This window comes from Anoplophora glabripennis, unplaced genomic scaffold (genome assembly GCF_000390285.2).
Source record: "Anoplophora glabripennis isolate ALB-LARVAE unplaced genomic scaffold, Agla_2.0 scaffold496, whole genome shotgun sequence".
In the NCBI taxonomy this organism is placed as follows: domain Eukaryota; kingdom Metazoa; phylum Arthropoda; class Insecta; order Coleoptera; family Cerambycidae; genus Anoplophora; species Anoplophora glabripennis.
The window spans coordinates 281962-295954 of NW_019417305.1; the positions used below are offsets into that span (position 1 = coordinate 281962).

General features: G+C 35.5%; 1 protein-coding gene across 1 annotated transcript in view; it reads left to right on the plus strand.

Annotated features, from left to right (window-relative positions):
* Window positions 1–290: 290 nt before the first annotated feature.
* LOC108914910 (paired box protein Pax-6-like) overlaps window positions 291–13993 on the plus strand; it is a 45261-nt gene continuing 31558 nt past the window's right edge. The window contains exons 1-3 of the mRNA XM_018720827.1: window positions 291–405; window positions 8391–8556; window positions 10091–10271. Coding sequence (XP_018576343.1) covers window positions 291–405; window positions 8391–8556; window positions 10091–10271 — 462 coding nt within the window. The remainder of the gene's footprint in view (window positions 406–8390; window positions 8557–10090; window positions 10272–13993) is intronic.

Sequence of the window (13993 nt, forward strand, 5' to 3'; positions counted from 1 at the left end):
AATATAATTAACCTATTTCTGCATTTCTAGGATTGCTCTTGTTTTCAGTGGGCTTAATTACAATTTTTTTATTTTTCCTCCAGTCGAAGACGTATTACTAAATTTTGTTAAACAAACTACCCCTTTTTATCGCCTTATATCGCGTTAGCTGTTCTTATTACGTCGCCCGGCTCGTTCCTCAGCCAGGAAAAAACAATTGCCGTATAAAACAAAGGACCGTCGGGTCCGTGTATATCTCCGGAAGGAGAGACTAAGAAGGCCGTGCGGTAATAACATAAATAACCGTAAAAATGTGTTGCCGGGTAGTGATAACGTTAAATAAATGCATGAAGCCCATTCCCGGGGACTTAAATTATGCCTGTGTCCACTCGGAAGGAGAGAAAGGAGCTCGGTCGCCCCTAGCTCGTAAAAAATGGAAAGAAAAGGAATTTCACAAAGGTTATCATAAAGAACTTTTGTTCAATCGATACCGTGTTTGAAGAAGAAATTTTTACACTCGACTAGATGGCCGCTGATCCACTCATATAATACGGCTTGCTATATACCTTCTTTCTATGTTGATGTAAACGGTTTTCTGGGTAAACCAGGAATAGACGTTGTTGGTGACTATTTACGAATGGCATTCACATAAATTGAAGACAGTAAATTGACGAGAATGTCACAAGAGAAATTGTTTTTCCTTTATGAACAAGTTTATACAGGGTGGTACGAGTTTTTAACCGAAAATATTCTCCGGGTGACAGGAAAACTAATTCTACACCCAAAGTTTCATAACAGTGTTTATTTTCGATTGTTTTTAAATACTTTTGACGTTGTTTCATGTAAAATTATGACCTACCGTTATTCGGTCACTAACTTAGCTTTTACTGCGCTTTTAATCCGTAGTAAACGTCAAGGAAAAAATACGCAAAAAAGTAAATTTAAAACGAAAAATAATGTCTCAGTTCATTCCTGCGCCCCCTTTTGGTCGAATTTTAAAATACAGATACACAACTAATAAGTACTGTGAGGCAATGCGTTCTGAATTGATTAACAAAAGTAACGAGCGTTCAAATAAAAACGTGGTCAAGTTGGTTCTGAAAATTTGGACGTAGGGCGTAGCGTACAGCAAATGAACTTAAACGTCATCTGTCAAAGCGCTATGTCGCCGCTATCAATTTGAATATTTTCGTTTTAAAATGCGTTTAAAATGGTGTTTTCTCAAGAACAAAAAGTGTTTATCATAGAGTCCTACTTTAGAAACGGACGCAAGATTGATGGAATATGGAAGTATTCTATTGAGGAATGTTTCATAGAATTTCAAAATCAATTTCCCGGCGTTGTTGAGTACAAAATTTTTCAAAGTGCAGTTCAGCGTTGTGTTAATGTTTTTCGTGAAACGGGCAGTGTAACAAGAAAAGAAGGAAGCGGCCGACCTAAAAAGCGGACTGAAGAATTAAAAGAAAATGTCCAACAAATAATGGAAAATGCGCCAAGAACTTCTGTACGTGTTTTATCACAAATGGTGGGAGTATCAGTCGGTACCTGCCACACAGTGTTAAAAAAAGATTTGCGTTTGTTCTCCTATCGTTTAACTTGTCAGCAAGAACTTCATGAAGTTGATTTTCCGTGACGGGCTGTATTTTGTGAATGGTTTTTAAACAACTACGGTGAACTTCATAATATCACCTTTTTTTCTGATGAAGCCTGGTTTCATTTAAGTGGTTACGTAAACTCACAGAGTATGAGAATGTGGTATTCTGAAAAACCAGATAATTTTTTTGTCGAGGGCCCTCTACACGCTCAAAAAATTGGAGTTTGGTATGCTCTCAATCGAAGGAGGATTTATGGACCTATTTTTTTTAATGGTACTCTTACTGCGCAAAGGTATAGAGAAGAAATTATCGCTCCTTTTGTTAACCAGCTGGAAGAAAACGTAATTACAAACTTTTACTTTCAACAAGATGGCGCAAGGGCACATACGGCAGGCGAGACGATGAATCTGTTGAGGGAAGTTTTCCAAAATCGACTAATAAGTCTCAATGCTGAACATGAATTTCCACCGAGGTCATGTGATATTACGCCGTGTGATTTCTTTTTGTGGCCTTACCTTAAAAACACTATTTCTGAACTGCCTATTCCTGATTTAAACCATCTGCAGGCGCGACTTATAGACAAGATTCGTGAAATTAACCCCGAGCATCTTAGAAAATGTCTTTAATTCTTTGAGGAACAGGTGTAAAAAGTGCTTGGAACGAGGGGGACACTTTCCGCAGCTCCTTTAATTGTTTGTTATTGTTATCACGATTATTCTTTAAAATAAAGTTATATAGTCATTACCGTTATTGAAACTGACAGCTGCTATACAGCTCGTTGAGAAATGAGGTTAAGTTGGTCTCTATAAGCTACTCCCTACGTCCAATGTGTCAGAGCCAACTTCCACCACGTTTTTATTTGAACGCTCGTTATTTGTTTGTACCTTGGTGTTCGTGGTGGTATAAATCCGTTACACTAATTTATGAAATATCTCCTCAACGGTTAGCTTTAGCCATTTTCAATAAGTATACCGTTTTTGTTCAAAAAAGTCCAATTTCATATTTTGTTACTAAAAGCTGTATACGGAGGTTGGCAAAAAAGTTACTACATGTTCAATGCATAACGTTGCCTGCAGAGGGCGCCTCGTATTCGACACTCAAAAATCATTATTATATTATTTTTCCCATCATTAAAAAACCTCTGTTGAAAATTTGAAACATTTCCGACTAAAATTATAAAAATTATTAAGGAAAAACCATTTTTTATTTTTCACTTTGACACCTTTTGTACCTTTTTTATTATGCGACTTGGGATATAGGTATGTTAGGTTAAATCGACTTATTTTCACCCAAGGAACCTCTGGTATCATTTGTGCCCCTCCATTTAAATACACCCTGTATAGTGTTTTTTTTATCGAAGACCTTTAGTTGCTTTTTTCTCCCGTTCTTGAGACCTCAAAGGGACCATAAAAATTAGGAACTGCGAAATAATCGACTCCGTAAGTAGAAAAACAAATTCGGAACAAACAATAAATACCAACGATACATCTCTCGGCCCTGGTACTGACAAGTTTAGGCTTCCTGTAGATAATAATACACAGGGGTGGCATTGTTGGTTAAACAGCGACTTCTCGGTTGTTGAATGCCTCGTGAATGGGATAAGACGTCGCCCCACCTCCTAAATCTCGACTTGAACCCCTCATGCGTGGTCTCGATATATAAAAATCGAGAAATCTTCACCTTTCACTAGCAGCATCCATTTGTCACGTGGTGGATGAATAAAAGTGAATAAAGGAATCGGCTTTGGCAGCCTAAAAGACTGATTTTACTGATTTATACGTTTTGTTGGAGCTTCTTTATATTTATACAGAAAGTTTCTCTATCGATTTAGAAAAAGGCGATGATATATCGATGCCCGCGAGGCCTGCATGCGCTTTGTAGTTTCGCCGGTAGTTTTTTCCTCGGCCAGCCGCACATTCGCAAATTCTAAAAGAACAGGGTGCTTCTTTAATAATGCCATCCAAAAACATCTATTACACACCATAAAAGGGATAGGTTAATAGTTATTTACACCATAAAGGAGGTTAAGTATTATTTACCAGTCGAGGACGATTTTGCGCCCGAGCGGAGCGAGTCCGAGACTGGTAAATTATACTTAACTGCTGCGTGTTGTATAACATTTTATCTGCTCCTACAGTTCTTTATGGTTCATGAAATAAAGATTAGGTTTTATTTTTTTTTACATTTCTTAATCAATTCATTTTGACATTATTCGAAAATTATCTTGCAAAGTCGCCTATACACCTAAAAAGTCAAACGTTTTTACAAGAGACAAGAATGCACAGTTTTTGAAACAAGAACATCCTGAAACATATACAAGCGATACGAAGAACATCGGCAACGTTACAATTACTATAAATATTCATTCATAATAATTAATAAAATGTAATGTTCATCAAATATTTCTATTTATTTGTTCATAAAATATGCGTTTATAACTCGAAATCGCTTTTTTCCCTAGGGAGATAAGTTACCTGACTTACCTCCCGTTGTCCATAGCAACTTCCACTTCTACGGTAAAACCCACTTACCTCCTAAAAACAATGTATAATAGTCTATTTACTATATATAGTGGGGGGTAAATAAAATTCAGTTTTTATTTTATTTCTCGTAGCTGGAGAAACATGGGATATTTCTTTATCGCATCAAAGGTTTGCTTCCACTGATATTTTTAATCACTGCAACCCTCGAAAGGTGTTGAAAATTCTTACAGTAAATCATTAGCAGCTAAACACCTTTATGGAAAACGTTGTTCAGATCGCGTTATCCCGTACCATATGACGTTTAGTCGTTTACATCGGCGTCTTGGGGAAACTGGGAGTTTTAAAAGACAGACAAAACTCCCAACTGCTGATATTGCGGGAAGCAACTACTCCATGCCAATTTAATACAAGAGTATACAATCAGAATGAGGTTAGGACTATCAAATAAGCAGTTTGCACTTACGCAATATAGATTTGAACTCAGATAAAAGTTAATGGTCTCTTTACCAGTGCCATAAATGAATGTGTTGTACAAAATCTAAGTTAGTCCAGCTCTAAAAAAAATTAGGCACCCTGAAGATGATTTAGATAACCCGAAACGTCTCTAGAACTGAAAACATACAAAACAGATTAAGACAATTCATATTAGAAAGAAAAATATGTGCCGAAGGACCAGATACCGACTGCAAATATTCTTTGCAGCGCCCGCTAGATAGTGGATAAATCTGAGCCGTACGACTCACCCCGCACGCCCTCTGCGACCGTGTAAGAATAAGGAAAGTTGTATTTCGGTTATCCAACTGAGTATCTGAGGATTTTCTGCAATTTTATCCCCGGAGGCCGCGACGTGCGCCGACTAGTAAGCCGTTCATCGGCGGAGAGAGCAGCGGCATAAAAAGTAACTGACAAGTGTGAGGTCCCGGGGACAGGGAAATTCCTCGAGAAATCACCAGAAACGAAAACGGAGAAATTTCCTTAAAAACGTCAATCATCCGCTTCGCTGATGAAACTCCCCGCTCTCAATGACAAACCTCCAGGAGAAAAAACTGAATTCGCCGTTGTGCCGAGAATTTTAATCAAAGTTTTTGTGGCACTGTCGAGCTCAGCACGCCTTGGGAGGAAGATTAAGTCGCCTGTTAAAACGCCTGGCCTTGGACCAATGGATCATTATGCATTACGTCTCCAACGGAAGGGAATGGATTCTGTAAGAAGGCTCCCTTTTGAGTAAAATAAAAATTAGGATTAGCGCGTCATAAATCGTGCGTTATTAGACCAGTGATTCCCAACATTTGCATCAAGAAACCAGCTAATTCAGATAAACTAAAATAACAATTTTACTATTTTGCAGCGCAAATACAAAATACTTATTACGGTCCTGACCGCCGCTTCTGTATTCAAGGCCATCGAAGCAGCTGAATAAAGATCAAAGTGCTGATAAATAAATTTGGTGGTTTCTACAGGGTGTTTGTAAATAAGTACGACATATTTTAGGAGGTGTTTGCTGAAGTTATTTTGTGAAAAAAAGTTCATATAAACGTAGGTCGAAATATGCTTCGTTTCTGAGATACAGTGTTTAAATTTTAATTTTTTATTTAATTTTATTAATTATTTCAAAGATTTTTAAAGATATTGACTGGAAATTTGAAAAACGCTTTGGAGGGATAAAAGTGCATTTTTTGGGGTGATCCGGATATTTCTACTTGCACCAGAGGCGTTCGTGCGAGAGTGCCACAACCTTTTTTAATAGAAAAATGGTACTTCACTGACTTTTTCCAGTTTTGATATTTTTTTAGAAATCCGCCATCAATTCTAAATGAAATTGGTCATTTTAATTGTTTTCGTAGGATGCACCGTTTTTGAGGAAAAAAACAAAACATATTTTATTGTAGGTTTTGTTAATCTTTTATTATAGGTCTATTTTATTATGGTCAAAGAAAAATGCAATTCAACATTGAAAATAAAAAATTTATATGAATGTGGGTAAAAAATTCTTCGATTTCGAGATACAGGATGTTCAAAATTCTTTGAAATAATTAATTAAAATAAATAAAAAATTAAAATTTTAAACCTTTTTTAATAAAATAATGGTACTTCACTGACTATTTCGCGTTTTGATATTTTTCTAGAAATCCGTCATCAATTCTAAATGAAAACTGTCTCTTCAATTTTTTTTCGTAGGATGCACCGTTTTTGAGGAAAAAAATAAAACATATCGTATTATAGGTTTTGTTAATCTTTTGTTTGAAGGTGCAAGTAGAAATATTTGCATCACCCCAAAAAATGCACATTTATCCCTCAAAAGCATTTTTCAAATTTCTGTTCAATATCTTCAAAATTCTGAAATAATTAATAAAAATAAATAAAAAATTAAAATTTAAACGCTCTGTATCTCGGAAAGGAAGCATAGTTCGATATACGTTTATATGAACTTTTTTTCACAAAACAACTTCGGCAACCATCCCTTAAAATATTTCGCATTTATTTACAAACATCCTGTATATGCTGTGGTATAAATTTACATAAGGCGACACGAAATGCAACAAACACTTTTTCTGAAAAACATAACTTGAAATACTTAAAGAACGTTTAAATTTTTTTAAAGTTGGTCGTGATTTATGAAAAGTTTGAGAACTGCTGCATTCGACTTTATAATCAAGAGAATTTTTAAGATTTGTTGCAGTTGCTTATTTTAATGTCATGATTATAAAAGTATACAATTTAATATGACAGAAGTGTTCGGAAATTAATGGATATACATGAAGTTACCTTCGTACTGTTTCGTTTCCGTAAATATTACAGATCTTCAAAGATTTTTTTATTATTTTTTTAGCAAATTAAGGTGCCTACTTTTATGAAAGTTGCTATAGAGGTTGTTTGGGCTAATCGCAAATGTTTTTTTTTACCTAAACCTACCTAGTATATCTCTAAGCTAAGAATATCTCGAGTATATATTTTTTTGTTGTTAGAAGCAAAGAAATTACTTTATACGAACACAGGTGTGGATGTAAATAAAATTAATATATTTTTTAAATTTAAAGTAATGTAACAGAAAAAGCTGAAGCAAAAAGTAAGTGCATTCATTAAAATTTAAAAAAGTGATTGTTATCTTTTAAAAAATGGAATAAAAAATTTTTTTAAGGGTCTATAACTTTGCATTCTGGACACTGTTTCGGACTTCCTGTACAGTTAGTAATAAATATGATATCCTTTTACTTACTATTACAATTATGTCAATTTTGTTGCTCGTAAATATGACTTTTCTAGCTTCTATCTTTTTTTTTACAGGTATTTCAAGATGAATGTCATATCTTGAAGCCTGGGTTTTGAAAAACGAGGACCCGTATAATGTGGTGCCGATAGACATCAAGAAAGAAAGCAAATTTAAGTTAATCTTTTGGCACCGCAGGCAGGTACAAACTGAACTTTTGAGATGTCAAACTTAATCCGGTCGAAAACTTGAAGAAAGATTTAATAGAGTTCTGGGAAATATAAATAACAGTAGGAATTTTTAATGGATGTAATTAAATAAACGCGAAAAAGTTGGGGAAGTGATTCCTTGTTGAAGATTGTTGGTTTTTAATGTATAAAAAAATCTAAAAAGCTATTACATATACAAAAAAAAAGAGATCGTATTAACTTAAAATAAACCAAACTCTCTGAAACAGATTCTAAAATTGCCATAGTGGTGATAGAAAAAGGTATATGCAAAAAATTACTTGTAGGGGCGGAGGTATTTTTATTACATGAAAGATCTCTTTAATATTCAACAAGAGATCACCTTTTTTCGCAGTTATTGTTTACGCCATTGTACATTTGTTGCATATTTTGCGTTGCTTTCTTTTTTAATGTCAAAATCGAAGTGTCTCTCACGTTGCACGTGTCCTCGCTCTCGTGCAAGGTAGTTCAGTTGACGAGAAATTCTCGTAGCTCGTTGCTACACCATATGACGTGCACAGTTATACTAATTTGTAACATTGGATTTTTTTTACTGTCGCCTTGTAATTTTAAAAGCAAAATTTAAAAATATATTTAGTGTGTCACTAACGTTGCCATGTGGTATATAAGAAAATAATTCCTTCAGGAACACAGGGTGCCCTCAATTCGAGCGGAGGGTGTTCTTCTGTCAAAATTTATTCAAAAAGTTAATTTTGACAAAGGAACACCCACCCACAGATATTTTGCTGTCGAATAAGTGGATACCCCCGGTATATAATCGAAAGTAAGTAACTTGTGCGGTGGAGGGGGCGGCTTATTAGTATTCCGTTTGTTTCGATGATACCACATGGCACTAGCGAAAATGGGCAACCATTCTAACTGGTATGACTGTGGACAGGACATAGCGGTGTGAACCAGCTAGGGGGGGTGTTCGTCAGCGGGCGTCCCTTGCCCGATTCCACCAGGCAGAAAATCGTCGAACTGGCGCATTCGGGGGCTCGTCCCTGCGACATCTCCAGGATCCTGCAGGTCTCCAACGGATGTGTGTCCAAGATCCTTGGCAGGTATAGCATTTTTTGTGGCTGTAAGTTGTGACAGTGGTAATAGTTGTCAAGTTTTCATTGTGTCATGAAGTCGATAATGATTTTTTTATTTTTTTATACAAAAATAGCACCAATGGTAAATTCGTTAATATAAAGCTTGTTCCACATGATGCATTCACTTGCCAAACATGTGCCAGATATTTGCGGACTATTTGGCCAACATTTTGGAAGTTCTACTTAAAATTATTTATTAATAAGTTTACCCCCTTAAGAGCTTGAGGTCATCGAAATTATTTTTCCAGAACTTCACACGTGTTTTTTTAAATCATATCAAAGTTCTCATTTTTCTTAGTAATTCTTATTAAAAAAGTTTTTCAATATCTCATCGCGTTCAAAAGATATAAATTGATATGTATGGAGAGAAACACTGGTTTGATCAAGTCTGTTACTGATTTTATCAACGTCGCTATGAAAACAAGATACTTTTAATGTTTATATTCATTATTGACATCCTTTGTCTCTATAAAACTGTTATTTTACAAAAATATAATGTCATAAATGAATATAAGTTTTAACTGTATCCTTTTTCCAAAGCAACGCTGACAAAATCTGGAAGTGTTTAGTTTCTCAATACGTATCGTCTTATATCTTTTGAAAGGGGAGTAAATATCTTATATATTTTCTTTAAATAAGCACTTTCACATGATGAAAATTACGGGGAAAAATTATTTAGTACGACGTCGCATCCTTTGAGACGGTAAACTTACCAAAATGGAATTCTAAATAAAATATTTCGTGTCGTGCCAGAAATATCCCCGCTTGCGGTTTCCTATCTGCTATTTCCATTTTCCTGTATTGATAACCAACAGTCAGTTCTGTGTCATACTTTGAGAACACGAACACGAATCGATATGCACCATCTACACGATACTGCATTTGTATACATTTGGCAAATATTTGGCAAGTGGTGGCATCATCTACAGTCGATTTAATAAATATTGACATATTCCTTTTAAATATTTCCTTATTTATCGTTTTTTTTTCTTTCAATTTTAATTAGACAAATTTTTAAAAAGTTTGTCCTTTTGATTGTACAGTTTTTGGTAGAGTTGATCATTTCCCTCTTATTTTACTATTATTTCTTTCATTTTTTTATTTTATTTTTTTTAAGCAGTTAAGTATGTATATTGTATTCATTGTTCCTGTCTCTCTCGTTTTCTTCAAACGCTCATACATGTTAAAGCTTTATAATTCTTTGAAAAATTGTTTCTTTTTATAGAAACTCATTTTTCTTCAATTTTCCTAGATTTCTTCGCATATACTTGATCACTATTTCTGACATACGTATACAGTAGGGTTCATTTCCGTTATTTTTGTGAATTGCCCTTTCAGATGACATGACCTTTTGAAATACCTATATATATTTTAAGATTTATCGTATTCATGGCCTTAGTTACCCGAAATAGACGTAGGAAGTAGCAATTTGTTCGACCACACTCTTTGTCATTTCAGATATTTGATGTCTGTAAAGCACCTTACCTTTCTCTGTCCCCAGATACTACGAAACCGGCTCTATCCGACCGCGGGCCATCGGCGGATCTAAACCCAGGGTGGCTACCGCGGAAGTCGTCTCCAAAATCTCCTCCTACAAGAGGGAATGCCCGTCTATATTTGCCTGGGAAATCAGGGACCGGTTGCTGCAGGAAGGGGTCTGCACCAACGACAACATACCGAGCGTAAGTTTTTTTTTTCGTACACAATAATAATATTTCGTTCCCTCTCCCACACAAATATCCGGTTTTCGGGTAAATTCTTCAAAGGCCTGATAGACCAGGGCGGATCTGTTTTGAGGTGAATGTGAGAGCCGGCAAGCAAATTTGGTGTGTTGTTTTATTATACTCTAAAGTTTTTTTACCAAAATTAGAATGCCCTTGGAGCAATTAAAATATTTTTAAAAAATTATCCAAAAAACTTGATTATTTTGTCTTTTTTCATGAATTATTGCTATTTTACAACATCGGTAATAAATTTAAACATTTTTAAGTTACAGTATGTTGTTTCTATAATATTATGCTAGACAGCAGATCACAAAGTTAAACTTGGGCAAAAGGAATTCGATCAAAAATCATAACGAATTTACCAAAAATCATCAATTTTTTTGTCAAAAAAATATTAATTAACATTTGGTATTTTGAAAATCTAAAGAGAAATATGATAGAATAAAAACAATAAAAGTAGGTAGTTCTAAAAGTTGATTCAAGGTTGTAAGGAAAGAAATTATGAAAAATAGTTGCAAATGTGTTTAAAAAAAATTGCAACTTCTAGGCTACACACAGATAAGTGGGACAAAAAGACACCATCGCCAATAAATCGAGCCAAGCGCGAACTATCGCCGGTTATCAAATTCGTGCCGACGATAAAATCGATGCGCTAATATTTGGTTTAGGTCAAGAAGGCCGGGGACGCGTGGGGGTGCAGTGCTCTCTTCTTGCGAGGCAGCCGGCAAATCTATGCACCCTCCGTGACTCCACTACACACTCTTTACGGTTTGCTGCCTGCGACCCCTCGCATTACACAGCATAATTCCACGCCACCGGTTCGATATACGGATCTTAGTTTAAAATTGTCTTTCGGATCCCTAAGATCCGCGTCGCGACGGAACAAACAACCCCTTCTTAATGTGGAAGGCGCGTCCGCTGACGGAAACTAGAAATACACTTATAATGCCGCGCTACTAAGCCCGGTGACAATAAACTCTTCGCCCCTGCAATGTTTTGCGTTGAAAGTGCACCTATTTGTATTCGTTTAGTATATGATGTTTCCTAACAAGTCTGAAATATTTCTGAGGGTGATTCTTCAAATTGATTTATGAAAAAGAGTATTCGTATTAACGTATAGAGTGATAAGTTTTATTTCTTTTTGCCTCCTGTGAACAATTTTTAAAAATTTGGCTGAGCCAGCATAAACTGCGATTGAACGTCTACCCTAGTATCTTAAAGTTCTATAACCAGAGCAGAAGTCTCTGGCCAGTGTTAGTACACGACCCAAATTCATGCATATTCGTTGCTTTTCACTACCTTGAAACTGTCTTAGCTTATTTAGGGTAAAATAGGTTCCAAGGGTATACTAAGGGTTCCACACGACAAGAGAGCTTTTTAACAGGAAAAAAATGGGTATGTTTCTAGAAAAAAATAATTGATGACGTCATTAGTCGTTTCTGTCAAATCCCAAGGCTATAACTTGTAAACTATTCAACTTACCTATTCCAGATTTCGTGTGAGTTATTAGACAGTGACAAGGAATGAGAGGATACGATGCCAATACGTTCTGGTAATAATAACGCAGTTTATAAATGTTTAATTCAAAAGTCATAAATAAACTTCTTCTGATCTAATCAATATTTTTTGACGCTCGAGGGCTAGTTTTGTAGGTCTTTTGAAGACGAAAAAAAGTACTACACTATTTTCTCGTGGAAATGAACGGAAAAAAGTTATAAGCGAAAAACGTGAATTTATGTAAAAATTATACAATTAACCACCCTGTAAACAATCTTCCCCCCATTTTTATGACTTAGGAAACTAATATGTTATTATACATAATATTTAGCATCTATAGTGATAAATTCAGCTTGCCGAAACAAAAAGTCGCGTCCAACTCTATATTTTCTGGACTATTGCTTCTTTCACGACCTGGTGGCATCTCGACGCAGACAGTCGTTCTCTTAAATCTATCAACGATGTCTATAACTCTTGTTTCAGTTATTTTTTTTCCTTTGTTATTACTAATCTCACTGTATGAATATTGAGACTAAGAGAAAAAATGAGAAAATTAATAGCCAGCGTGCTATATTTCTTAAGGTGGCCATATTCCTGGCCGAGAAATAGTGAAATTTCTGGCGTTTTTAGGTACTGAAATCTTTAAAAGTAAAACGTGTAGAACAAAAGTAAGCACACAAATAAAATCCTGTATAATATGTATGTATTGTTTATTCATTGTTACCATTTAAATGTACTCAAATAAAATAATAATTAAAAAAAAAAGCGTTTGTAAAACACGCGTTTGCTGTTATCCTAACCCCACATTTTAAGAATTATTTTCACGTACTTATAAATAAAAGTAAACAATTTTATATGTAGGACTAAGCAAGTAAATGTTATAAGAATATTTACATGTGGAATTATATATAAAAAAGTTAGTATTTTCGTAGATTTCAGTACCTAAAACCTTGATGGTTTGATCATTTTTTGCACCTGTTTATTCGTTTTACTGCGGCGTCTTTGAAAATACTCAGGTGGCATGACATAACATTCCTATTATTTGATAAGCTTTAGATTATTCAGTTATTAAATGTTTGAAATTATTTGCCTTTGCGGAAAATACTATTTAAATAATATGGGGCCCTTAAGGAATATTCACTATTCCGAATTTTCTCTTTAGAACCCTACGCTCGCACATAAGCTAATGAAATCCCTATCAGTTTTTAATATAAAACAAAGAATCGGCCGATTCGCATCGCCCTCCGTGCCTCATGAGACCCCAAAGGTTCTCATCGAGATTACATCGGTATTTCGAAATTAAAATCCAAACAATCAACATGCTCCTGATTGCAAGTACCTTATCCATTATTAGTCGCGCTGTCGAAGTTCGCTGTCAATGGTGCAGGTCACGTACGTCAAAAAGGAACCAGCGGGACACCGTTTCATTGACTGTCGCCCCGTGATGCCCATTGTGACCTTTGCCATCAAACTATTGTGCTCCGGTAGCAATAATGCTGAAAACTTCGACATAAAGACCCTCGCGGGATGGTTTTTTTCTCCCTCTGCCGCGAGGAACGACTCGGTCTCCGCTCCTTCGAGGTGCACTGCACATGCAGTTCGAGCGGGTCCGTTCCCAAAGCAAGGTGGCCTTGTTCTTTGACGTTTGACGTCTGTCGGTCCGTCAGCACTTCAGCGTCCGACAGGCGGATCGGTTTCCTTCAAACAATACACCTCGAGAGCCTGTGAACCACTTTCTTGGCTTTGGGAGCACTGGATCCTTTATGAAGTCGATAATTGAAGTCTAAAGTGGTAAAATATCACTATACTGCATTTAAAACGGACTTTTGCGAGGTTTGCCTGAAGATGAGGTTCAAGATATGTCCGAAAGTGGGGTTTATTTATTATATTATCACTATTTATGCGAATATTTGCCTTTAACTTATATACGAATGTTATATGTATTTAGTCAAATGATATGACAAAAAAATACTGGCTTAAAAAATAGTTATTTACACCATAAAGGATGTAAGTATTATTTAGAGTCCGAGACTGGTAAATTATACTTAACACACACAGTTCTTTATGGTTCATAAAATAAAGATTAGGTTTTATTTTTTGACATTTCTTAATCAATTCATTTTGACATTATTCGAAATCTTGCCCGAAGTCGCATTGGTTATTTTGATTTTGTAGTTTATAAA